Source organism: Rana temporaria, chromosome 3 (genome assembly GCF_905171775.1).
Source record: "Rana temporaria chromosome 3, aRanTem1.1, whole genome shotgun sequence".
Taxonomy (NCBI): Eukaryota; Metazoa; Chordata; class Amphibia; order Anura; family Ranidae; genus Rana; species Rana temporaria.
This window is the reverse complement of record NC_053491.1, coordinates 335,729,802-335,757,577: the sequence shown is the minus strand read 5'-3', so window position 1 is coordinate 335,757,577 and position 27,776 is coordinate 335,729,802. Positions and strand designations below refer to the sequence as shown.

General features: G+C 43.6%; 1 protein-coding gene across 1 annotated transcript in view; it reads left to right on the top strand.

The window, feature by feature from the left end:
- LOC120932574 (platelet-derived growth factor receptor-like protein) overlaps positions 1 to 16,503 on the top strand; it is a 45,551-nt gene extending 29,048 nt beyond the window's left edge. The window contains exons 5-6 of the mRNA XM_040345059.1: positions 4,547 to 4,686; positions 16,061 to 16,503. Coding sequence (XP_040200993.1) covers positions 4,547 to 4,686; positions 16,061 to 16,282 — 362 coding nt within the window. The 3' untranslated portion in view covers positions 16,283 to 16,503. The remainder of the gene's footprint in view (positions 1 to 4,546; positions 4,687 to 16,060) is intronic.
- The last annotated feature ends 11,273 nt before the right edge of the window (positions 16,504 to 27,776 follow it).

Sequence of the window (27,776 nt, the reverse complement as noted above, 5' to 3'; positions counted from 1 at the left end):
GGAGGCTGCATTGGAGGCACAGTGAGCGGAGGCTGCATTGGAGGCACAGTGAGCGGAGGCTGCATTGGGGGCACAGTGAGCGGAGGCTGCATTGGGGGCACAGTGAGTGGAGACTGCTTTGGGGGCATAGTGAGTGGAGGCTTCATTTGGGTCACAGTGAGCGGAGGCTGCAATGGGGTCATAGTGAGTGGAGGCTGCAATGAGGTCACAGTGAGCGGAGGCTGCATTGGAGGCACAGTGAGCGGAGGCTGCATTGGAGGCACAGTGAGCGGAGGCTGCATTGGGGGCACAGTGAGCGGAGGCTGCATTGGGGGCACAGTGAGTGGAGACTGCTTTGGGGGCATAGTGAGTGGAGGCTTCATTTGGGTCACAGTGAGCGGAGGCTGCAATGGGGTCATAGTGAGTGGAGGCTGCAATGAGGTCACAGTGAGCGGAGGCTGCAATGGGGTCATAGTGAGCGGAGGCTGCAATGGGGTTACAGTGAGCGGAGGCTGCATTGGGGGCACAGTGAGCGGAGGCTGCATTGGGGGCACAGTGAGTGGAGGCTTCAATGGGGTCATAGTGAGCAGAGGCTGCAATGGGGTTACAGTGAGCGGAGGCTGCATTGGGGGCACAGTGAGCGGAGGCTGCATTGGGGGCACAGTGAGCGTAGGCTGCAATGGGGTCATAGTGAGCGGAGGCTTCAATGGGGTCACAGTGAGCGGAGGCTGCAATGGGGTCACAGTGAGCGGAGGCTGCAATGGGGTCACAGTGAGCGGAGGCTGCAATGGGGTCACAGTGAGCGGAGGCTGCAATGGGGTCACAGTGAGCTGAGGCTGCAATGGGGTCATAGTGAGCGGAGGCTGTAATGGGGTCACAGTGAGCGGAGGCTGCATTGGGGCACAGTGAGCGGAGGCTGCATTGGGGCACAGTGAGCGGAGGCTGAATTGGGGGTACAGTGAGCGGAGGCTGCATTGGGGGCGGAGGCTGCAATGGGGTCACAGTGATTGGAGGCTGCAATGGGGTCACAGTGAGCTGAGGCTGCAATGAGGTAACAGTGAGCGGAGGCTGCAATGGGGCACAGTGAGCGGAGGCTGCAATGGGGGCACAGTGAGCGGAGGCTGCATTGGGGGCACAGTGAGCAGAGGCTGCATTGGGGGCACAGTGAGCGGAGGCTGCATTGGGGGCACAGAGTGAGCGGAGGCTGCAATGGGGTCACAGTGAGCAGAGGCTGCAATGGGGTCACAGTGAGCGGAGGCTGCAATGGGGTCACAGTCAGCTGAGGCTGCAATGGCGGGCACAGGTGAGGCTGCAATGGTGGGCACAGGTGAGGCTGCACTGATAAAGTTGTTGTTAATATTTATTTTTGCAACTTTAATTCTGCATAAAACATTTAAGTGTCATTTCATGAGATCATTTTACGATGGCGTGTTTAGGGGGGGGGTGCAGGGTAGGGATCAGTTGGGTCAACTGGTGGCGAGTAACCCTTAAGGCCTGGCTAGTAGCTCAGGATTTGAAATTTTGAGCCCTGGTCACCAGTACACATAGAGGAGTGCATGTTCCCAATGGGAACACAAACAATAAAAACTTGACAGAGGGTCTAACCCTTTCCCACTCTTTCCAAATAAAAAAAAATGGGTTTAGATTTGGTTAAAGCAGAAGAGTGAGTGAAAAACTTTTTTATAGCGCAACACATGCGAAATGAATCGCCTCAGGGCGCTTGGTATCCATTTTCTACTATGTCCCTCCAGCGCCTAGGGTGTCAGTCTCGGTGACGGAAAAACAATATATACAAACCACAATTGTTATCTCATGCAGACCTCAAAATTTTAGACATTGTTATTTCTAAACTCTTTAATACCATTGCATCTACCTCGCTAAAACAATCAAAATTGTAGCATTTGCTTATGATTTATCTACATTGAATAGTCTTCACTAGCTCCACCAGGTGGCTCTCTTTTCACAGAAAAAAGACGTAGCCTGGGCCTGTTCATGGCAATTTATCATAAAGGGTTCTGTTTAGTGTGGATTCCTCCTTTTCAGTTCTCTCCAAATAATACTTACTACTATAATACTCTAAGGCCGCGTACACATGGTCGTTCCAAACCGATGAGAATGGTCCGACGGGCCATTTCCATCGGTTCACCGCTGAAGTGGCCTGATGGTCTGATGTGCGTACACACCATCATTCGAAAAACCGATCGGGTCAAAACGCGGTGACGTCAAACACACAACGTGCTGAAAAAAATGAAGTTCAATGCTTCCAAGCATGCGTCGACTTGATTCTGAGCATGCGCGGGTTTTGAACCGATGCTTTTCTGTACTAACCATCGGTTTGGACCGATCGGGCAGCTGTCCATCGGTTCGATTTTAAAGAATGTTTTAAAATTTTGGACCGAAGGACAACAGACCGATGGGCTATACACACGGTCGGTTTGGACCGATGAAACTGAACCTCGGTCCATTCTCATCGGTTTTGTCCGACCGTGTGTACGCGGCCTAACAGTCAGATTCCTCTATCAAAACTACCTTAAAGTGGTTGTAAACCCTCTCTGACCACTTGCACCTACAGGTAAGCCTAGATTAAGGCTTACCTGTAGGTGCAACAAATATCTCCTTAACCTACACGATTAAGGAGATATTTGCAGAAAGGTCTGCACCGATGTATACGGCGCATGCGGGCCGTAGTTAAACTGGGCAGGCGCACTGAGCGCGCCGGTTTTATCAATGGGATAATGCTGGAAATTTGCGCATTTGTGCGAGGATCGTGCTGGTCCTGCGCGTATGCGTGGGAGTGACATCATCACCGCTCCGGCCAGTCACAGCGCCGGAGCGGCGATACACGGGAGGGACTCGTAGGCAACATGGCGGCAGAGGGGAATGAGGAGCGCTTCGGGGGCTTCGATCACAGGTAAGTCATTCATAATGAGCTAGTATGCTATACACATTAGCTCATTATGCCTTTTTCTTGCAGAGGGTTTACTTCCTCTTTAAAGGGGTTGTAAAGGTTGTTTTTTTATTTCTAAATAGGTTCCTTTAAGCTAGTGCATTGTTGGTTCACTTACCTTTTCCTTCGATTTCCCTTCTAAATGTTTTTTTTCTTTGTCTGAATTTCTCACTTCCTGTTTCTCCTCAGTAGCTTGCCCCCATCATCCGAGCCATTCAGGCTGGGGGTTAGTCAGCGTGCTCGCCCCCTCCATTGGGGCTACATCCCTGCGGGGAGATGCTAAACCTTTTATAACCCTAATAGTAGATAACTAATAAATATGGCACTCCTTGTTTACAGTATCCATATGCACAGGTCTAAAGACATTTTTTAGAGATGTCTGCATCAAGAAACACACTATTGGAGTTAGTTCCTTATTATATTGGCCATGTAATAAAATGCCAGGGTTACTGTGCTTGTCTGCCTGGATCTGTACAGGCGATATTAGAACAGCACCTGTTTAATAGGTCTTAAGAATGAATACATAGGTTCCTGTATTGGTTCAGCAGATTTTCCTCCTGTAGGATGGTCATGCTTGTGTCTTGTTTCCTTTCTAGAAGAATCGCAGTGAGTTTTTAGAAATGATTGTTCATATCAGGGGGTTTCAAAACAAAAGGCCAGTTTACTGCCATTCGCACTGTAGCTAGTGGAAGAAGAAAATGCCCTGGCATCGTTGGGAGTAAACAATTCCATAAGCTTGGTGGTCAGTGGGAATAAAAAAAAATACATAATTGGTGTCAGTGGGAGAAATAGTGCCCCATTGTTGGTGTCAATGGGAGGAAAAGTGCCCCATTGCTGGTGTCAGTGGGAGGAATATTCCCCCCTTGTTGGTGTCAGTGGAAGGAATTGTGCCCCATAATTGGTGTCAGTGGGAGGAATACTACCCCCTCGTTGGTGTCAGTGGAAGGAATTGTGCCCCGTAATTGGTGTCAGTGGGAGGAATACTACCCCCTCGTTGGTGTCAGTGGAAGGAATTGTGCCCCGTAATTGGTGTCAGTGGGAGGAATACTACCCCCTCGTTGGTGTCAGTGGAAGGAATTGTGCCCCGTAATTGGTGTCAGTTGGAGGAATACTACCCCTTTGTTGGTGTCAGTGGAAGGAATTGTGCCCCGTAATTGGTGTCAGTGGGAGGAATACTACCCCCTTGTTGGTGTCAGTGGAAAGAATTGTGCCCTATAATTGGTGTTAGTGGGAGGAATACTACCCCCTTGTTGGTGTCAGTGGAATGAATTGTGCCCTATAATTGGTGTTAGTGGGAGGAATAGTGCCCTGTCTTTGGTGTTAGTGGATCCAATAGTGCCTTATATCAGTGGAAGAAATAGTACCCCAAAGGCCGGATAAAGGCAAGCAAAGGGCCACCATGTAGCTCATGGGCTGCAGTTCAGAGACCCCTAGTGTATATGGATCATTTACATCAAATGACCTGCTGTATAGAAGCTGTGTTAAATAACAATAAACGGCACCATATTGCCCAACTGACATTTTCTCTTTTTTTCTCAAAATCCTGAAGCACATTGCAGATGAGAATTCTCCACAACTCAGCATGTTTTTAATACAGTATGTATTTGCCTACTGTTTCAGATCCATCAGCTCCACCTAAACCTACAATTGAAGCATCGGTGAAGTCATTTCGAGCTGGAGAGAACTTTGTTGTCACTTGCACTGTTCTGGGTGATCTGGAAATTGGCGTAGATTTCACCTGGGCTTTTCCCGGGCAGAAGGTAAGAGGCAGTCCTGGAATCATTGTTCTTGTGCTATACTATAAATATTCCAGGCCCGGATTCACGTAGAAACATGTATCTTTGTGTCGTATTCTCAAACCAAAGTTGCGGCGGCGTAGCGTAAATAGGCCGACGTAAGCCCGCGTAATTCAGATGTGGGCGTGTGGTATGTACATTTTATGTGACCCCCACGTAAATGACGCTTTTTACGAACGACGCATGCGCCGTCCGTGGACATATCCCAGTGTGCATTGCTCCAAAGTACGCTGCAAGGACGTATTGGTTTCGACGTGAACGTAAATTACGTCCAGCCCCATTCACGGACGACTTACGCAAACGACGTAAAATTTTCAAAATTCTACGCCGGAACGACGTCCATACTTAACATTGGTACGCCGCATGTACGCCTCATATAGCAGGGGTAACTTTACGCCGGGAAAAGCCTAACGTAAACGGCGTATCTGTACTGCGTCGGCCTGGCGTACGTTCGTGAATTTGCGTATCTAGCTGATTTACATATTTCTAGGCGTAAATCAGCGTACACGCCCCTAGCGGCCAGCGTAAATATGCAGTTAAGATACGACGGCGTAAGAGATTTACGCTGGTCGTATCTTAGTGAAATTTTGGCGTATCTGATTCTTTGAATCAGGCGCCATGATACGACGGCTCGGACTCAGAGTTACGACGGCGTATCTGGAGATACGCCGGCGTAACTCGTACGAGAATCCGGGCCTCCAGTGTTTACTTCTATCCTTATTTAAATAGATCATTTATCAACAATTTTTATATATTAATATGATTATTATTAATTTACATGATTTATATAACACTAGCAATTTTGCAGTGCATTACAACATAGGGAAGACAATAGTTACAATACAATTCAAAACAGGAGGGCTAGGAAGGCCCTGCTCCTGAGAGCTTAAAATCTAAAAAGGGAAGGGAAAGTGATGCAAAAGGCATTATTTTGTGAGGGAAGACCTGATGGAAAAAGTAAACATTCAGTTGTTAAATGGCAGGGGGCATAGGCCTAATCTAATCAATACTACCTAAATGATTACTTCTACTGTCCACCAATCTATTCATCCATTGTAAATCTCATATGTGAGTGTAGCACCCTCTACCTTTAGGTAGGTGCTAAGTGTAGGATTTTGCGTTAGCTGCCATTGTAGGTAAATTTAAGCAGGTATATGCTGTGAGCTGGCCCTGTTTGGTTTTGATCTGGGGACAGGGGAGTGGTTTAGTGAAGCAGTAGGTGACTGACATGTGTTTCAACCCTTGGGCGCCTCCCCTGTTTCCAGCGAGAACGTTCTGGAAAAGGGGCAGGGCTGAGTGCTGGAGTGACACGGGGTACATGTGAGGAGCTCTGACCAATCCCCATCTAGGATTGGCAGGGGGCAGGCCTTCTACTTATACCCACAGTCAGCCTGCTGGGGGGGGAGTTGTTGGTTTGGTGAACTGAAGGATGGAGTGCTAGACTGTCGTGCTGGAGGAACACCCCCATCTGGGGGGGGTGGATCTGGCGGAGGAGCTTGGGAGCTGGGAGGGAGCCTCTCCTTACACGGTCATGGAGAGCTGTCCTAGAAGAGACAGTTGGTCTGCAAAGTCTGGAGTAAGTCATTCAGGAAGGATCCAGGGCAGGAGTCGATAAGTGAAAGCACAGTGGAGATCTGGAAGACGCATGCCAGGGGAGCTGGGTGCAGTGCCAAAGGAGAGACTGTGGAGTTTGTGTCAAATCGATGCAGCCATGAGGGCGGCTGGATTTGCAAGATCAGTAGTCCATCATCAAATATCCTCTTTAAATAATGTTTGCGGCCATAAAAGGAGTACGGCAGGCCTCTGGCCTATTCAGGAACATCAATTGAAACTCCTAGGACTTATTCAGAGTGAGGCCTGCCTAGTCAGCTGAAGATGGTGGGACAGGATTACTAAGGCTGTGACAGAAAGTGATGTGCAGGAGGAGAAGTGTCCTGAGGTAAGAGTCTGCAGGGAGAGTGCAGAGGCGGGAAATGTTCTGAGGTAAAAGTCTGTCAAGATTAGGGTCCGCCATTTTGTCCTATCTTAAAGGTGTAGCGCATCTGAAGAAGTGTGATGCATCAATTTCTATATCAAATTCGAGTATCAATTAATCATATGGGCATCCCATGTCCCTATTCCCCAAAGTTAATCCCCTAAAAAAATAAAAACAAGCAAAAGACTTTTCATTGACTAAAGGGAGTCTAATGGCTGTAGTAACTCGTAGCAACCACCCGCCACATCAGTATAAATCCCTAATTTCATTTCAGGCTGAACTAGAGACCAAGCTGTTTTTTTTTTTTTTTTTCACTTTTGGAGAAGTAAAAGCTTTTGCAAGACTTTTCTTGCAGTATGTGACTCCATTGTGAGCTTTCCCCTCACATTTTGGCTATATGACAACAAGACAAGAAATTAGGCAACAAAGGTCAACGGGATATAAACAGCAAAAAATCCAAGAGGTGCTGCAACTTCAATAATATTTTTTTTTGTTTGTTTTGGATAGAGCAAAGAAGGGTTCAAACTATTGGGTTTAATTTTTGTTACCCATGTCCTGCTGGGGAGGTTTCCTTCCAATTTACGGTAAGGGTCTAATCCTTCCCCAGTCTATTCAAAACATAAAAAAGATTTTCCTTTATACAGTATATAGAAAATCAGGCTTACAGTGTGATGTGCTTGAGTCAACTTGGGCTGTTTTTCTTGCAAGCAAATTATTTTAACTAAATCCTAAATTGTTTTGGTGGAATTGAATAAAAATCTCCTTTTATAAGACTAGGCTATGGAAGAGTAAACAACTTTGTCAAGTTTTGTATAGCTGTCTGTGACACTGATGGGGAGGTTAACCTCACTTCCTGCCTTTGTGACCTATCAAGAAATTAGGGGAACGGTTTTTGCTGGGACAGGAAGACAAACACAGAAGTAGTCACCTCAGAGGCTTTAGTCCAGTGATGGCGAACTTTTTTGAGCCCGAGTGCCCAAACTTCAACACAAAACCAACTTCATTTATTTCAAAGTGTCAACACTGAATTAAATCTGCCAGAGGCTCTGTACAGAATATGGGACTGATCAACCCTCTGAACAAACCCTAAGGGACCAAAAACGTACGATTCTGCCCAAAAAAAACATTTTGTGCTTTTTCAAACGACGGAACGCTCAGGTTGGGGCAAGGCCATTGACAGTAATGGGGTTCTTGTTCATGGGTGTTGGTGCATTTCATGAATTACGCAATCAATATATTATATATGTGGACCATGGGAACCTACATCCAAGATGGAAATGGTAAATAGAAGTGGCTTCTACTGGTGTCCCAATGGTGTCCTTCAAGGCAAATCGCTGTGGATTTTTTCATTGAGCCTGGTGGATATTTCGGCTGCCTCAAATAGCAGCACTTTGGAGACCTTACTAAAGAAGCCTAATAGAGCTGATAATCCCAACACCACACACAAGCGAGCTTGACCCCCAGACTGAAAAGCTGAGGGTCTATTTTCTCTGGTGAGTGGGGATACAAGAAGGGAGTGCGGCACACTGCACGGCTTGTTTACTTGAAGCCCTTCAGCACTTGTTTAAGGATTTTGCAGCGCCGAAAAATTTATATGAGATTTTGGACTATTCGTTTTTTCATCAGTTTATTTATTGTTAGTCACTAATATTCATTTTGGACTGTAAGGTCTGTATTATTGTTTTTTTATTTTTGTGTTTTGATTGCCGTAGTTACAGCCTGCCTGGGGACCAAAATATGGTCCTGGACGCCCGCGCTCAGCTCAGGAGATTACTGCTCATGAGCAGAGGTGGCTCCGGGACCAACCAAGCCTATAGCACATAGTGACGCCCCGACAGCTTGCGGGATGGCGCCATGCATTCCAAGCCCACTGGCGCACATGCATGGTTCCACCAGTCCAGGGCCAGAATTCCACCGAGGTGAGAGGCTCTATCCTGCACCGATGAGACCATCCGATTGGCCCCAGGTGAGCCAATCACAGGGGGCCTCCACTTGCGTTGGGTGGAGACAATACAGCCACACAGCTGAGACACTCCCCAATCCCCATGTAACCAGCCAAGCAAAGGCAAAATCACCTTGGCCCTGTGTAGGGGAAAATCATGTGACATGCACTGATACATGAGGAACACATTAATGTTCAGAGTTACAGAGGCATATAAACAAATTCCGAGGTTTGGCTGCTGGGGCTAGCGATCTGGCGACTTAGCGCAGGTGCCCACAGAGAGGGCTCTGTGTGCCAGCTGTGGCACTCGTGCCATCGGTTCTCCATTGCTGCTCTAGTCCTTTAAAATTGTACTGAAAAACTTGTTGATGCATTGTGTCAATATCATAGGCGTGCGCACATAGGGTGTAAGGTGTGCCTGGGCACACCCTAATCACCCTGTACTGTGCAGATTCCCCCTGCTGCCTGGCTGCAGAGAAAGGGACTGGGGAATCTCTGTCCTCAGTCCCTTTCTCTGTCTCAAAAGTTAGACATCAGGGGTCTGTTTAGACCACTGATATTTCACCAAAGCCCCCCAACAGGGCTCCTAAAATTTTTTTATATATATATATATATATATATATATATATATATATTTAAAAAAAATAATAAAAATAAAATTGTAATAAAATAATAATAATAATACAAACAAAGACACTGACACCAATCTCTGCCCTGCTGACAAAGCCCTACTGACTTGCCCACTGCCATATACGGCATATTACACACGCATGTGTGTTTGAGCTTTGGTGTGCACACCCTAATGCCATAGGCTGCGCACACCTATGGTCAATATTCTCACCACTTCTGTTCCAACAGGAAATGTGGATACATTTGGGTTGGGTGCTAAGGTTTTCATAATCAGTCAAGTAATTAAAATTGTTGGTTACCCGATACTTAAAGAGGTTGTAAAGGTAAAAAAAAATATTCCTAAATAGCTTTCTTTACCTTAGTGCAGTCCTCCTTCACTTACCTCATCCCTCAATTTTGCTTTTAAATGTCATTATTTCTTTTGAGAAATCCTCACTTCCTGTTCTTCTGTCTGTAACTCCACACAGTAATGCAAGGGTGGAGTGTCGTGCTCGACCCCTCCCCTGGAATACAGGAGAGTCAGGGCGCCCACCAACACACAGCTCTTTTCTCTATCTGCAACATAGAGAGCATCCTGACTCTATTGCTCACCCCCTCCCCCCTCAAGGGAGGGGGCGAGCACGACACTCCACACCAGGGAGAAAGCCTCGCATTACTGTGTGGAGTTACAGACAGAAGAACAGGAAGTGAGAATTTCTTAGAAGAAATAAGGACATTTAAAAGCAAAATCGAAGGATGAGGTAAGTGAAGGAGACTGCACTAAGGTAAAGGAAGCTATTTAAGATTTTTTTTTTTACCTTTACAACCCCTTTAACATCTGCTGGAGATGCCAGATCAGCTTTCTGTCTTGCCTAGCTCTTGGTTTCATGTCAAGCGGCATGGTCCCCTAACCTTCTTCTGGATTCTCTTCAAAGAACTAACTTGTCACGTTTTCAGTGCATTTTTTAGGTATTAGTTATGATTTTTGTTACGGAGTTGCATTTACATGCATTTAATCACTTCATCACTGGGCACTTTCCAGCTTTCATCGGTTTCGCATTTTCAATGACAATTGTGCGGTCATGCAACACTATACCCATATGAAATGTTATCTTTTATTTAAGACAGATAGAGCTTTCTTTGGTGGTATTTAAAAAAACACAGGTTTTTTTTTTGTTTTGTTTTTTTGCTAAACAAACAAAAAAAGAATACAGTTTAAAAAAAAAAAAGTTTTTCTTAGTTTCTGTTATAAAATTGAGCAAATAAGTAATTTTTGTTCTTCACTAAAGTGCGCTGATAAGATCAGTGCCCTGATTAGCCTAGTCGGTAATCGGTACACTTTTCCTTTTCTCTCACAGGCACGGCATGTTTGTTTTTGTTTTGAGACATAATGGGGGAGCGTTAGATCTTCTGTTTTTTATTGCTGTTTCTTGCCCCATTGGGAAGATTCACCCTTTTTTTGTACTGCTGATCATTATCACCATGAAAAAGTGAGGGGAAATCCAAAAATGTTAGAGGTGTTTCCAGAATAAGAATTAAAGGGACACCTGTTCTGGGGACACAATTGTTATGCCGCGTACACACGACCATTTTTCATGACGTGAATTTTTTTTTTAAATGTCATTAAAAATTATTGTGTGTGGGCTCCAGAGCATTTTTTATGTCGTGAAAAATGGGCATTAAAAATTTAGAACATGCTCTATTTTTTTGCGTCGTTTTGTAGGCTTTAACGCTTTTGTGTAGGCTTTAACGACATGAAAAAAGGTGCATGCTCAGAAGCAAGTTATGAGACGGGAGCACTCGTTCTGGCAAAACTAGCGTTCGTAATGGAGATAGCACATTCATCACGCTGTAACAGACAGAAAAGCACGAAGACTGAAAAGCGCAAATCGTCTCTCGCCAAACTTTTACTAACACTAAATCAGCAAAAGCAACCCCAAGGGTGGCGCCATCCGAATGGAACTTCCCCTTTATAGTGCCGTTGTACGTGTTGTACGTCACCACGCTTTGCTAGAGCATTTTTTTTTCACGATCGTGTGTAGGCAAGGCAAGCTTGACAAGAATCGGGTTGAAAAAAACTTTGTTTTTTTCTAGACCATTAAAAATGGTTGTGTGTACGAGGCATCAAACTTCTTGCTGCATGTCTGGGACAGGAAGTGAAGGGAAATTTCCCCAAAAGGTACACAGAAAGCAAAATAATAACCTGGCAGGGTTTTAAACCTGCCTCACTCTATCCAAAGCATTACAAATGTTTTGACTATACATATACTATAAATACTATTATAAACTACGTGGCATGTTCACCAATGCCAGGAGTCTGGCAGACAAGATGGGAAAACTAGAGCTACTGTTGTACGAGGAGGATTTAGATTTTGTAGGAATTTCAGAGACTTGGTTCAAAGGCTCTCATGATTGGCTGGAAACCATTCAAGGGTATTACTTATATCTCAGGGATAGATGGTAAAAAAGAGGGAGGGGTATGCCTGTATATCAAAAATGATGTACAAGTGAATGTGAGAGATGACATCATTAAGGGAGCAAGGAGGAAGTTGGAATCCTTATGGGTAGAGCTGCAAAGGGATGAAACTAAGGGTAAAGTAATACTGGGAGTATGCTATAGGCCCCCTAACCAGAGGAAGGAGGTGGACCTTCTATCACAGTTTGGATTAGCGGCAAGGATGGGAAGTGTCATCACAACAGGGGATTTGAATTATTCAGACAGACTGGGTAGAAGGAACCGCGCATTCATCTAAGGCTTGCCAGTTCCAAAATGTCTTGCAGGACAATTTTATGGGTCAGATGGTAAACGCACCAACTAGAAACAAAGCGTTACTAGACCTACTGATTACTAACAAAACAGACCTGATCACGGATGTGGAAATTTAGGAAACCGCGATCACAGGTCAATTAGTTTCAGTATAAATCACACTAATAGGAAACAGGGAATACAAAGACACTGAATTTCAAAAGAGCCAACTTCCCTAAACTAGGAGCCTTGCTAAAAGATACTTATTGGGATAAAATCTTAGGAACAAAGAACACAGAGGAGAAATGGGTATGCTTTAAGAGCATATTAAATAAGGGCATTAGTTAGTGCATCCCGATGGGAACTACATTTAAAAGTCCTTGTGGCTTAAAGTTTTTTTTTTTAAATAACAAACATGTTCTACTTACCTCCACTGTGCAGCTCGTTTTGCATAGGGTTGCCCCCGATCCACATCTTCTGGGGTCCCTCTGTGGCTGTCTCTGGTCCTTCCTGCAAGAACTCCACACATTCATGTGAGCGAGCTTGGATGGTGTGGAGTCCTTGCGGGCGCGCTCCTGCGATACAGCCAACGGCCATAGCCGCGTCATTGGTTGTGACTGACAGCAGCGCGAGCCAATGGCTGCGTTGCTTCAACCAACCAATGAATGAGCCAAGATACCAGCGCGTTCACGGCGAAGGACTTTCGAGGGGTCAGGTGAGTAAACGGGGGGGCTGGGGAGGCCAGGAAATTTAGAATGCATTAAGGTGAAGAAACTTGTACCTTTGTAAAAGAGAGGGGTAGGTAGAACCCGTGCTATGGACCTAATGTTTTCAAGTGCTAGTGGTACTAATAAGGGTATGTTAATTATTAAGTGGCTGCCCCTACGTGAAATTCCACCGAAATGGAATGTAGAAAGTGAATGGGGGTTAGGTAGTAGGTGTTGACGCCTTTTAATTTATGTATAAAAAAGTAAAAAAATAAATATATAATAAAAAAATATAAATAAATTATGTAGTGCTTAACCAATATAAACCTATAATTAGGTCCACATATGACTTATTATGGTATGCAAATCAGACCATATATTAAACCATAAACAAAGTAAACATTGTAAAAAATCCATGCTAATTCAGAAATAAGTAAATTAAAGTGCTCTGTGCCGTGAATATCAACTGATGCTATTTTTACAGTCCATGCAAAAAAAGTGCTTCGTGCTTCATATGATATTATGCAGATGACAGTGTTCACTCAGTGCTCCCTCTTCTTATGCTCTGGTGGGTCCCTCACTCACCAGATCCAGATACCCACAAGGGGTAAGAGGCCTTCACAGTATTAGCCCTGTGTCGCTCTCTGGCAAGTCTCCACTTGTTTGGACCCCTTCAATCTGATGTATAGCTCGTCCTCCACCACCTACACCAGCTATACATCAGATTGAAGGGGTCCAAACAAGTGGAGACTTGCCAGAGAGCGACACAGGGCTAATACTGTGAAGGCCTCTTACCCCTTGTAGGTACCTGGATCTGCATGAGAAGAGGGAGCACTGAGTGAACACGGTCATCTGCATAATATCATATGAAGCACGAAGCACTTTTTTTGCATGGACTGTAAAAATAGCATCAGTTGATATTTACGGCACAGAGCACTTTAATTTACTTATTTCTGAATTAGCACAGATTTTTTACAATGTTTACTTATTTTACAATGTTTACTTTGTTTATGGTTTAAAACTTGTACCTTTACAACCCCTTTAATTCCAACGTAAAAATGTATAAAAAAGTAAACAAGAAGGCCTTCAAAAAAATACAAGGCTGAGAGATCATCATCAGCATTCCAACTTTACAAAGAATGCAACAAGAAATGTAGGGGTGCAATCAGGGCAGCTAAGACATAACATGAAAGGCACATAGTGGAGGGAAGTAAGAAAAATCCCAAGAAATTCTTTAAGTACTTAAATAGTAAGAAATGGAGGTCAGATCATATCGGTCCCATAAAGAACGATGAAGGGAATCTGGTTACTAAGGATGGAGAGATGGAGAATGTATTGAATTTATTCTTCTCCTCAGTCTTCACAAGGGAATAGGGGGGCTTCAGTAACCAAAACTGCAATGTTTATCTTCATGACACGTCACAGGAAGCACCCTCATTAATATGTCACCGAGACCAGATGGCTTGCACCCGAGGGTCTTTAAGGAACTCAGTCAAGTAATTGCCAGACCATTGTTCCTAATTTTTACGAACAGTCTACTGACTGGAATGGTACCAGCTGATTGAAGAAAAGCCAATGTAGCACCAGTATTTAAAAAAGGGCCAAGATACATCCCTGGGAATTACAGACCAGTTAGCCTAAGATCAGTTGTATACAAGCTCTTGGAGGGGGTGATAAGGGACTATATACAAGATTTTAGTAATGACAACGGTATCATTAGCAGTAATCAGCATGGATTCATGAAGAATCATTCTTGCCAAACCAATCTATTAACCTTCTATTAGGAGGTGAGCTGCCATCTAGATAAAGGAAGCACCATAGACAGGACGTATCTGGATTTTGCAAAAGCATTTGATACAGTTTCCCATAAACGTTTGCAGCGGTACCCCTGTGAGGGCTGCTGATAGACTCTATACCCCACTGGCTGACCCAACTGCAAATCCTCTCTTACCTCTGACACCTTGGGTTCCATTCTGAAATGTTGTGTGAGTTTCTCATTAGTAACGCAGTATTACTGAACCACTCAGAAATGTTTACTGAGATAAAGGATAAACAAAATAAAATTTGCATTGTGTGTCCTGTAGTCCAGAGCTGGCCCGGCCAACAGTGTCACTTTCTCACCCAGACTATATGTCCCATAATTCATTGCTTTGTTCACTCTCAAGGAGGAAAGAAAACCCTAACAGAGTTCAGCAGGCACTAGGGGGGAGCCAAACCCATACATTAAAAAAAGTGAACTATTAAACAATCATAACTATAGTAGAAACCCCTGGCAACACGTTTACTGTACAAAGTAAGGTCTGTTGGCATGGGCCATGGGGCGAGTACATGGATTGAAAACTGGCAATAGGGACGAGTTCAGAGGGTAGTGATAAATGGGGAGTACTCGGAATGGGCAGGGGTGGAAATTGGGGTCCCCCAGGGTTCTGTCCTGGGACCAGTCCTATTTAATTTATTCATAAACGATCTGGAGGATGGGATAAACAGTTCAATCTCTGTATTTGAGGATAAAATGAAGCTAAGCAGGGAAAAAACTTTTCCACAGGATGTGGAAACCTTGCAAGAAGATTTATTGGGGTGGGCAATGGCAAATGAGGTTTAATGTGGAAAATGTAAAATAATGCATTTGGGTGGCAAAAATATGAATGCAATCTACTCACTGGGGGGGAGAACCTCTGGGAGAATCTAGAATACAAAAGGACCTGGGGGTCCTAGTAGATGACAGGCTCAGCAATGGCAAGCAAATCAAACAGAATATTGACATGCATTAAAAAGGAGATTAACTGGAGAGATAAAACGTTAATTCTCCCACTCTACAAGACTCTGGTCCGGCCGCACCTGGAGTATGCTGTCCAGTTCTGGGCACCAGTCCTCAAGAAGGATGTGCTGGAACTGGAGAGAGTCCAGAGAAACGCAAAAAAACTAAGGTCCTGGAGGACATTAGCTACGAGGAAAGGCTTTGAGCACTGCACTTATTCTCTCTGGAGAGGAGACCCTTGAGAGGGGATATGATTTCAATGTACGAATACTGTACTGGTGACCCCACAATAGGGATAAAACTTTTCTGCGTTTATGGAATTTAATAAGACACATGGCCATTCACTAAGATTAGAATTAGGTTATTTACTGTAAGAGCGGAAAGAATGTGGAATTCCCTTCCACAGGCAGTGGTTTCAGCGGGGAGCATCGATAGTTTAAAAAACTATTAGATAAGTACCTGAACAACTACAACACACAGAGGTATGCAATGTAATACTAACATAAAATCACACACATAGTTGGACTTGTGTCTTTTTTCAACCTTGTAACTATACTTTTTACATTCAGTAATAAGAAAATTGTTGTACCCTCTCCTACAGATTGGTAGACCTCCTTATGTCCGAGAGAGCACTACCCAGACCAGAAGAGGTGGCCAGTTGCTGCAAGAGTCCCAAAGTGTCTTGAGTATTGACGAATCTCGAACAGGGGATGACGGCACCTATACCTGCACTGCTCAGAACCTTCAGGGGAGCACCTCAGTGAGCACAAAAGTTTCTGTCCTCTCTGCTGCTGTCTCGGCCAGAGCCAGAAACCAAAGATAATACCACAGGTCTTGTTTTACAAAGGTGTAAGTCTGTAGACTAATGAGCTCATGGAACTTTGTGGACACCACAACCATGTGACTGCAAAATTAAAAATAATCCTTTGTGCAGTGTTGAAAAGACTGGTTTTTCAGCCTTATAGTATATCAGTCCCTAAAGACATGGCCTTGTATTAGTTACATACAGTAAGTGTATTAAAGTGTACATCCTATATGAAGTTACAGCTTTTCTGATTTATGATTCAAATTACAAGTATGCAAATCATTCCGTTGTCACTGACATATCACTCAAATCCTCTCCGGAGCAGAAACCGCTGCTTAAAATACATGGAAACTGTAACTGGATCACATTTCATTTGCTAAAGCACTGTGTATCATAAACAAATCCCATGTTTTTTTATCCCATCTTTCATCCTCCTTCGCAGCTCAGTTCTGCAGATCTCTTCCAGCAAATACAGTGCCTTGAAAAAGTATTCACACCCCTTGAATTTTTTCACATTTTGTCATGTTACTGCCAAAAAAGTAAATGTATTTATTTGGGATTTTAGAATAGACCAACACATAATAGCACATAATTGTGAAGTGGAAAGAAAAGGATAAATGGTTTTCATTTTTTTTTACAAATAAATATCTGAAAAGTGTGGCATGTATTCGTATTCAGCCCCCTTTACGTTGATCCCCCAAACTAAAATCTAGTGGAACCGATTGCCTTCAGAAGTCACCTAATTATTAAATTGAGTCCACCTGTGTGTAATTGAATCTCATTATAAATACAGCTGTTCTGTGAAGCCCTCAGAGGTTTGTTAGATAACCTTAGCAAACAAACCGCATCATAAAGGCCAAGGAACACACCAGACAGGTCAGGAATAAGGTTGTGGAGAAGTTTAAAGCAGGGTTAGGTTCTAAAAAAAAAATATCCCAAGCTTTAAGCATCTCACAGAGCGCTGTTCAAACCATCATCCGAAAATGTAAAGAGTATGGCACAAATGAAAACCTACCAAGACATGGCCATCCACCTAAACTGACAAGCCAGGCAAGGATAGCATTAATCAGAGAAGCAGCCAAGAGGCCCATGGTAGATCTGGAGGAGCTGCAGAGATCCACAGCTCAGGTGGGAGAATTTGTCCACATGACAACTATTTGTTGTGTACTCCACAAATCTGGCCTTTATGGAAGAGTGGCAAAAAGAAAGCCATTGTTGAAAGAAAGCCATAAGAATTCCAATTTGCAGTTTCCGAGAAGCCATGTGGGGGACACAGCAAACATGTGAAAAAAGGTGCTCTGGTCAGATGAGACCAACATTTTTTTTGTGGTGGAAAACTAACATTGCACATCACCCTGAACACACCATCCCCACTGTGAAACATGGTGGTGGCAGCATCATATGTGGGGATGCTTAGCAGGGACAGGGAAGCTGCTCAGAGTTGATGGGAAGATGGATGGAGCCAAATACAGGGCAATCTTAGAAGAAAACCTTTTAGAGGCTGCAAAAGACGAGACTGGGTCGGAGGTTAGCCTTCCAGCAGGACAACGACCCTAAACATACAGTCAGAGCTACAATGGAATGGTTTAGATCAAAGCATAGTCATGTGTTAGATTGGCCCAGTCAAAGTCCAGAAATAAATACAATTGAGAATCTGTGGCAAGACTTTTTTGCAAAGAAGAAAGGGCAAGAATTTCGCTCTCTAGATATGTGAAAAACTGGTAGAGACATACCCAAAAAGACTTGTACCTGTAATTGCAGCGAAAAGTGGTTGTACAAAGTATTGACTCGGGGGCGCTGAATACAAAAGCACGCCACACTTTTCAGATATATATTTGTAAAACATTTTGAAAACCATTTATCAAAGCCTGTGGCAAAGACCCTGAAAGTAATCCTGCGTCTCCTCTCCTACGGGAGTACCGTTACATTAGAATTGGGGCATGTCTAAATCAGAAGACAGCTTTGAGCTTAGAAGGTTTGTGGGCCTGCTGGTGTCATCCAGCAAAAGGGCTCTTAAAACTTTTGCTTTTTTTTTTTTTACTTTTGCCTTTTGCGTTTTGATTTCTACGTGTTCAAGTTTGTGTTGTCCAGCTACAGGTTTGCTTTAAATCTAGGCAAGCACAGGCAAATAAGCATTCTGAATGTTTAGTTTAAGATATCAGCTAACTGGCATATTAGGACTTCCCTCCCCTCACCCCCCCACTTGTGTCATACACAACAGATGGTAAAATCACACGCACAGCAAATATTTCAACATACAGTGGTGTGAACCAGCCAAGTAATTATTATTGGGTAATGTCTCATTAGCCCAAATGTACAGTAAGGGTGAGTTTAGACTAGAATTTCTGAAGTCGTGATTTTTCCTAAAATACTGTTTTTTGTCCATGCCAAGAAAATTATACAGAAATGTATATTGAATAGGGACCACTCTTCTATCACAAAAGTATGAGAAAAAAGAAGTCAAACTCCCAAAAGCACCACTTGTACTTATTATTGAAGTTGATCACCATTTTCACACTTGTGTAATAGGGAAGGAGGGGGAGAGCACAGTTTGTCTTTATGTTCACCTACTGATCCGACACAAAAGTTCTACGACTTCCGATCTGACTTTGCCCTGTGACTTCATGTCGGACGTCAATTAACAGGATCAGACCATACCAGGCCTTTTGAGTCAAGTATGAATCTTAAGGGGTGAACCCCACACCAAAATTGGTATGGATTTTAAGGGGAAACCCCATGCAAAAAAACAAACAAAAAAACAAGCTGTGGTGCCCCCCCCTCCCACCAATATCCAAAGCCAGGCCCTTATCCGAGCATGTCCCTCCAGGCCACATGCCCTCAAACATGAGGGGGCGAGTGAACATGTGACTGGACCCTTAATTTTTGTACACACAATGAGAATATCAGACGAATGATCATCTTTTTTTATTTTTGCATGCCATTCTCATATTGAAAATAAAGAGGTTACTAAAGCTACGAAAAATCTTGTACAACAGAATACAACTTCGGAAGTGATGCAACGTATTGTATTCTTTCATTCGAGCCCGGTCCTGATCACTCTATTTGTTTTCGGACAAATAATGTACTGATTAAATGAAAATTGTTCATTCTGGTATCATGAGAAAAAGTTTTGTGCTCGTCCCTTTGGACAATTTTGCATGAATTATTATGATCGGCTCTCGAAAGCTGTGTGCGAACGCTCACATTATTGTACGACTGCTTCGAATGCAGTATTTTTTGTCAGATTTTCGCAACGTGTCTACTAGGCATTAGGGCTGTGTGCCCAAAGATTGTGCATAATTTTAAAGGGTGCCATGACTGGAAAAAAGATTGAGAAACGTTTATTGTACAGTACATCCTAGAACTGGGAGCAGAGCAGTAGTGATATCACCAAATCTGGTGAGACTAGCAGAGTGTTTTAGATAATCTTGCTTAGCTACATGAGGTTATGAGACTACAGAACATGAGTGCCAAGGCACAGAAAACGCTCTGCCATTTTTTAGGAGGAGTTTAAAAAAAAAAATGTAATATTACAGGGTACCGCTTGGACAAAATTTACATGTTCAGGTGTTCCCTAAAAAACAGCAAAATCTTCAGTTTAGGTCCACGTTAATAGGAATAGATATACCATAACCGTGGCTTGTGATTGTCATCATGTAGGACCCTTAAAAAGGATAAGTCCACCTCTTGTAACATGTTACATACAGGTTGCATATTATATTTGGATAGTAAATTTATAAAGGACCAGTTTTCACAAGGATACAATTGATTTATTAAAAGGCATTTGGAAAATGGAAATTGTACAGTACATCAGCTAAAGTGGAAATGTCATTATGAAATGTATACAGAACAATTTCAATCAATACAAGAGTTTACAGCCTCTAAAGCAGGGATATGCAATTAGCGGACCTCCAGCTGTTGCAAAACTACAAGTCCCATCATGCCTCTGACTCTAGGTGTCATACTTGTGGCTGTCAGAGTCTTGCTATGCCTCATGGGAATTGTAGTTCTGCAACAGCTGGAGGTCCGCTAATTGCATATCCCCGCTCTAAAGTATCCTTTAAATGTTACTATTGAAAACACAAATATGGTTTACAGCAGTTGACCATGTTTACTACAAGTAATGCTAAAGTCCTACAACCAAAATAGACTTAATAGAGACACATACCAAGAGATATTTTAAAGTTGCCATTGCTGATCCCCTTCTGAAAAAGCAAATTGCTGGTGTCTGGCTTCAGTATTTTCTTAGACACTGCCAAAGAACAAGCATGCAGATGAGCAAAGTCAGAGTGAAATCAGAGCTCTTAATCTGCATACTATTTCCAGGTTAGCGACTCAGACGCCTATGCATTATTGTTGTAATATTACAATTATTAGGCTTCATTTCCACTGACGTTTTTACAGCCACTTTTCTGAGCGTTTTTTACAGCTTAAAAACGCCTGTCCATGTTATTCTATGGCATCATGCCCACATAAGCGTTTTTGAGCTGCAAATGGCATAGGCGTTTTTGAGCTGTAAAAAAAACGCAGGACCAGGGCGTTCTGAAGCTCCAGAGTAGAGCTGTAAAAATGCCAGACGTTAAAAAATGCTCAAAAATGCGCTAAAACGCTACCGCAGCGTTTATTTATTTTTTTACAAAATAAACATGGACAGGCGTTTTTAAGCTGTGAAAAAGGCTAACAACAGTGGCTGTAAAAACGCCAGTGGAAATGAAGCCTTAGCGTTGTCACCAGGAAAAATAGGATTTTTGTACTCACAGTAAAATCCCTTTCTCTGAAGTCCATGGACGGACACAGCTTTCTTCTACTCTTGACTGTAGTCCTCTCCTGATAGACGGAACATAACCCTACAGTCAAGAGTATAAGGAAGCTGTGTCCGTCCATGGACGAAAGAGAAATTGGATTTTTAGAATGGAGGATCCGCAATGGCAGCTTCCATACTGCCTCATGTGCAGTTCTTGTGCACTAAACTGACATTTCAAACACAATGTTATCATCTTTCCCAACTGTCTATGTGAATTACAGAACACCTCTACCCCATGAATTTAAAAGGAAAGCTCCGGCCGCTGAAATTTTTTTATTTTTTTTTTAACAGGCATCCCCTCCAACTGCATTAATACACAAACTATGTGTATATGCAAGTGGATAGTAATCCTTTTTTTACTTACGATTTATCTGATCCTCTTTTGGCTGTTGCCATGATGAGTGTGGGCATATGAAGCCCACTCACAACCTCCTCCTGGATAACATATCGAGAGGTGCATGCTGGGTAACCAGCATGCTCCTCTCGATCACGCTCATGCACGATGCTCCGGTGGCTGTAGCGCCGGTTGTTTATCAAGTTATCACAACGGGCGGCGACAGAGAAAGGTCCCGCCCCATTGTTATGGCAACCTAGATAGATCCGCCTTAAATCGCCTAATTTTATGTCGAAAAATAACGCAATTTTTTTACACACGCCTGCCCACTGACTCCTGGGAAATGAGGACTCACATTTCCCAGGAGCACAGGCGAGGGAGGAAGTAATGCGGTGAGCCATGGAGCCGGAATTGGCAGATTACAGTGCACTTTGGGTAAGTAAAAAAAAAAAAAAAATAATTTCACTCCAAATGTTTGGTCATTATTGATCAAGGAAAAAATTTCAGGGTTGAACTCCGCTTTAAGATGAAGACAGGGAGGTGTGTGTGTAATCCGAAAATCCGAAACATAGCCTAGGATGAGAATGCTGTGGGGCTCCATAGTTACAGTGTAGTAAACGTTGTCACACTGGGACAAGAATGTAGCCATCACATTTAAGGAACAAGCAATAAAGAAAAATAATTCCAGTGCTACAATTCTGAACCACATGACAAACACTGGAGATAGATGCTCCTGTACAAAACCTGTTGAAGCTTGGTGTAGTGGATGCAAATACCAAAGGGAACGGCACAAACCAATTTATTTTTGTTTTTTTGTATATTAGAAGGGTTTGCTCTGTTTCCTTTGACTTTTACATCTAAGGAACGGTAAGCTGCAACAAATGACATTTTAGGTATACTACAACAGCTTTTATTATTGGAAATCTTTCTTATTTACACCTCCTTTATATCCTGATGCCTAGATATGGTTTCATGCATCTAGTTAATCACCCAATGACAGCTGTTTCCATGGTGCAACTAAACAAATCATTAGCACAGCAAACATTTCACACTGTGGTGGTGCAATATCCCATAAAATGTGACATTCTTTATTACATAATGTGCTTGCTATGAGTTGGCATGACATAAAATGCCCTTAAAGTGCTATAATCAGGGTTTTACACCACCTACAGCACCCAGCAGAAACCATACTGTACAGGGTGCTCAATGTGACTGAATGGGAGGATGGTGTTGGGTTGCTGTATATGCTTTAGAACTTCTATAGAAACAAAAACAGAGTACAGTATGCCCAGAGAGCTATAATAAGGCACTGGGATTCATTAACTGAAAAGGAGAGGCATTGACAGTATGATGATTGAAGTGACATTTCCACTATAACACTTGTCAGTTTATATCAGTGTTGTCAGTTTACCTGGTAACAGTATCTACAGCTACCTTGTATAGTACATTCAAGCAAAAAATATCTATTTGGGGTTTGAAGGCCAAGTCCACCTTTGTGATAAAAGCAAACAATTTACTTGTCCTGGTTAATTCAGTGGCAAGGGCTTCAGCACAGTTTCTATACTGCATATGTATTCAATGACGTGTAGAAAAGAACATGTGCTGAGGCAATTGGGACAGTCAGGACAAGCTTTCTAGGGTTATAGGGAATAAGAAATCCCTCCTTTTAGATGTGCATATTTACTACCAGCCGATCATGAGCTAGTGAGTATACATACTGTATCTTAAAGTGTAATCAGGGATGCCTCTTTTAAAACTAGTCAGTGGTGGCCAGTTCATAGGAAGCACAGGGGAATCGCGTCGTTAATCCATGTACCTGGCCCCTAATCTACATGCAGGGTGCTGGATGCATGAATTCCAATTTTTATTTTAAGCAGGACCCGAGGCTCTAATCTGCTTCATAAAAGGGTGGGCTTGGGGCGCAAAGGTCTACGCCATGAGCCCACCCAGTTGTGTAACAATAGCAAATTAATATTCATTATGGTCTTCCCGATTATCCTCCCGGCCAATCAGGAAGTGGGTCCTGAGACCCGATTGGCCAGGGGTCTCAGGACCCACTTCCTGTTTGGTCGGGAAGAGATGCAATGGCCCCAGAGCGAGGTCTCCAGGGACAGCTCACCCACAGCCACATCCAGCACTCCCCGGCTCAGACAGTGGAGGGAGGAGGAGAAGAAGAGATCAGAGTATGGCCAGGACTTGTGCCGTCGGTTTGCCGCCACCCCCCCCCCCCCCCAAATAGTGAGCACCAGCCGCCACTGATACTAGTCCCAATGAAAAGTTCTGTGTAGGAAACCTGAAATGTCAGGACCACCTCTGACCTCCTACTGTACATCCATATTTGCACACTTGCTTGACTGTCCTGATTGTACCAAATAATCAAAAGCTTTTGATAGGGGAGCTTATGCTTTGAATAATTACTTTCTTGGTTTACAGATTGCTCCAGTGTGCAAAAGTAAAGCAAATTAATGTTTGCATACATGGACCACTGGAATATTAAGATTACCTATGACTTCATATACAGTCAAAACGTGACAACGTTTTTACAGTTAGGGCTCCTTTCACAAAAACTTTGGTCTCTACAGAAAGCATTTGACAGATGGTGAGGAGAGATTGCATTACCTCCAGCTTTTAACACTTTGATTGTTGAAACTTGCGCTTCGCAACAGTGAGCATTGCATGCAGTTGTGGGGTGCTTCTAGAGCAGCCCCATGCAGTTGAATAGGTCATGTTCCGTGGGTGCTTTGCCTTCTGAAAGCAACAGGGGGCAAAATTCCTGCTACGGACATGAAGGAAAGCATCTCAGAGACAGAATGCGTACAACCTTGGCTGCTGCCTCTGCAGCTAAAGTGCAGCTCAGACCAGGATTTTACCGCCTCCCCCAAACGCTAGTGTGAATGAGCCCTTAGACAATTCCACTGGAAGCAAGCATTATTGGTTTATGGCGAGCTGATATAAGTGATTCAACTTGATTCACACAGATCTAAAGAAGAAAGGGAATTTATCAAAACTGGAGCAGTTGTGCATGGCAACCAATCAGCTTCTATCTTCAGTTTGTTCAGTTATTGGTTGTAAACCTCAGACATGAAATATAAACAAAGCATATCCCTCTATAGTGTGTACTTATCTCAATTAAGAGCACCAAGTGTAATTTCTGTCTGCTGCTTCATTCCTCTGCTATCAGCATGATTTACATCTGACGAATTTTCCTGATACCAAGAGAAAAAAATGTGACAAAGGAGGGCCACCTGATTGACAGCCTCTGCTCTGTTCATGTGTGCTGTGTAAAGGGGGTGTGCCCTTTCCCTCCAATCAGCTCTCAGAGTTCTCCTCACTGAGCTCTGCAAAGTAACCTCAGCTCTCTGCCCTTTTTTTTTCACAATTCGCATGAGCTTTAAAAACTCAGGACTTTGAACGTATGTAGAGAAGACAACACTACAGATAAACAGACACACCTTATGCAGGTGGCTGTGTTTCATCTCGGTGTATGACCTGAGGGCAGTCACTTCACTGGGTTTATATAAGGGTTTACAACCACTTTAAAGAGGGACTGCAGTCTGCTCACATAATTCGTAATAAAAACATTTTTGTCATTCTGAAGCTTTCCTCCAACCACTTTGCATATTATTTTATATATACACTGCCAAATATGCTGTAGAAATCTGGCTGAATCCATTTTAACTGTGGGCAGCTGAAGCTGCTGCCTGTATACTTCTTGGATTTACACAGAAGCACACCTCTGGCTCTGCAGCTCTCGTTGGCCCTCTTATGACTCCTTATACCCCCACCCTTCCTGGAAAACCCTCACGAGAGAGCTGTGCATGATGTCATAAGCCTAGGCTAATGACCAGACAAGAAACAAGAAGTGGGCTGTATAAGGAATAAGTAAAAATATTTTACTAACCAAAGTTAAAACAACAAGGGCAGAGAATTTAAATAGATGGAAATGTGAAAAAATTATTAAAGTTCCGCTTTAAACTTTAAAAGATGGAAGATAGAAGCTGATTGGTTGCCAAGCACAACTGCTCAAGATTCTGGCTGCAGTTTTCTTAAATTCCCCTCAAGGAGTTATAAATTAATATATATGGATGGTCATGAGAATTACCTAGTGTTTAACCTCTTATATTACACCAATTAAAGATTGAATCCAATTCAGTGGGGGGTTGGGAAAAAAAATAAAAAACACACCCACCTATCAACTATATATTCAAGCATGCTTGAGCATACTGGGAATGGGGCTTTGATAAAAATCCACAGGCTGTCCCTTGACAGAAACAGAAATAAAATATAATGCTACAAAAAAAAACAAAGTGCTCACAACACACAAGCATGGCTAAAACTACAGCAAGTACAAAAATATATACATCTGTGACTTTTCAGGACTGGCCATGTGAAAAGTGAAATTAAAGGGATAGTCCACCTAAAACAGATTGCTCATTTTTAGATACTCCAATAGATTTGATAAGCCAGTAATCTTAATCAAACTCTTCTTCAATACCTACATGGGCATATGTTAGCGTTTTGCTAAAACCTCACCTACTTCTAGCTAGGCTGTCCAAAATACTATATAGAGAATCCAGCATTGGTCAGGGGCTACATAAGTGGGGGGGATTTCAGTTACAACTTAAATTTCAGGAAAGGTGGGGATCTTGATGTGGCCAACCTAGATGGAGAGCAAACCTGCAGGAGTCCAATTCAAATGTTCATTGTTGGCTGGAAAGTGAGGTTGATTTACTATAACTAGAGAGTGCAAAATCTAGTGCAGTTCTATTGTCAGAGCTTAATTGAACAAGCTGAAGTTAGAAGCAGATTGGCTAACATGCACCATGCTGCACCAGATTTTACAATCTCCAGTTTTGGTAAATCAACCCTCTTATGCCCAAAGAAATTATTTTTTTCTTAAATGTTGGTGGAGGGAGTTGGTTTAGAATTGCTGTCGTGTTTTCCCAAAAGATCAGGGCTCTGTAAGGCCCTTTTCACACGGGTGGACCCCGTTCAGCCTGTTCGTTTTTTTGGCGGACCTAAACTGGCGCTCCATACAAGTCTATGGGGCGTCGGATGTCAGCTGAGATCATGTTCGCTGACATCCGAAAAAAATCAGACGTATGACGATACATTGCCATCCGTCCATGGCGGATCAGTTTGGGTGAGATCTGATGAAAACTGACATGCTGTCCGTTTTCGTCTGATCTCTCCATAGACAAGCAGTGAACTGAGAGGGACCTGTCATCTGCCGGTGTCGTGACGAAAAATTGTCCCCTGGCAGATTAGGACCCCCCTTTACTGCACAGGCGCGGCGCTGCACAGTACGACCCTCAACCGAGCCTCCGAAAATAGCCAAACATGTAGAGCTGAGAAGCAGCAGGGGGTGATTTTAACAATAAAGTACACATCTTAGCGGGGCGTGTTAATGCGCGGGTTTTGCAATTGCATTGTTGATGGGCGGATTTGCATATTTAACTCAGATGGCCAACAAACCCCGCTAAGACATGTACTTTATTGTTAAAATCACCCCCGCCCCTTGCAGAGTAGCACTAGCATCTGGAGCGTGCGGCATATGTGATAGTCAATGCGCATGCGATGTGTAGAGCTGCCTCTCAGCTCTACATGTTCGGCTATTTTCGGAGACTCTGCGCCACGCCTGCGCAGTACAAAGGGGTCCTTATCCGCCGGGCGGAACTTATTCGGCAGAACACCGGCTCAGCGGAGATCAACGGAGAGATCTCCCGCTGAGATGGCAGACGCTGCTGATGGATCCACCTCGTGGGAATGAGGCCTTAGAGAGAAGTCCCTTTCTGTCCTGGAGATAAGGCTGCTTTCACATTGGGCAGCGGAGGTGCGGTGACGGTATAGCCGCATTGCGGGCGGTATTACCGTGGTTTCCTATTGATTTCAATGGGAAGGCGCGGTATAGGAGCGGTAAACACCCCGCTCCTATACTGCTCCAAAGATGCGGCTAGCAGGACTTTTGGAGCGGTCCTGCTACCGCACCTCTTCAGTGTGAAAGCCTTCGGGCTTTCACATTGAAGCCTGCAGGGCATGATTTTTTTCATGCGGTATAGCAGCGCTATTTTTAGCGCTGTACCACATTAAAAATGCCTCAATGTGAAAGGGGTCTTCCAGTTTTACCAGATGGATGGCAAATCAATGACTGGGATCCTACAATAAAAAGCTGGTAAGGCCCCTTTCACATGTGCGGACCGTATGTCCGCTTTTTCATCCATCCGTTTGCGGATGAAAAAGGGACATACATTGGTCCCTATGTGATTGCAGGTGTCAGCGGACACCCGTAATCACCCGCCTCCGCAAAGATTCGATTTTGCCGGCGGAAGAAAACCCTATTTTTTCTTCCGTCTGCAGATCGGATGAACACGAAC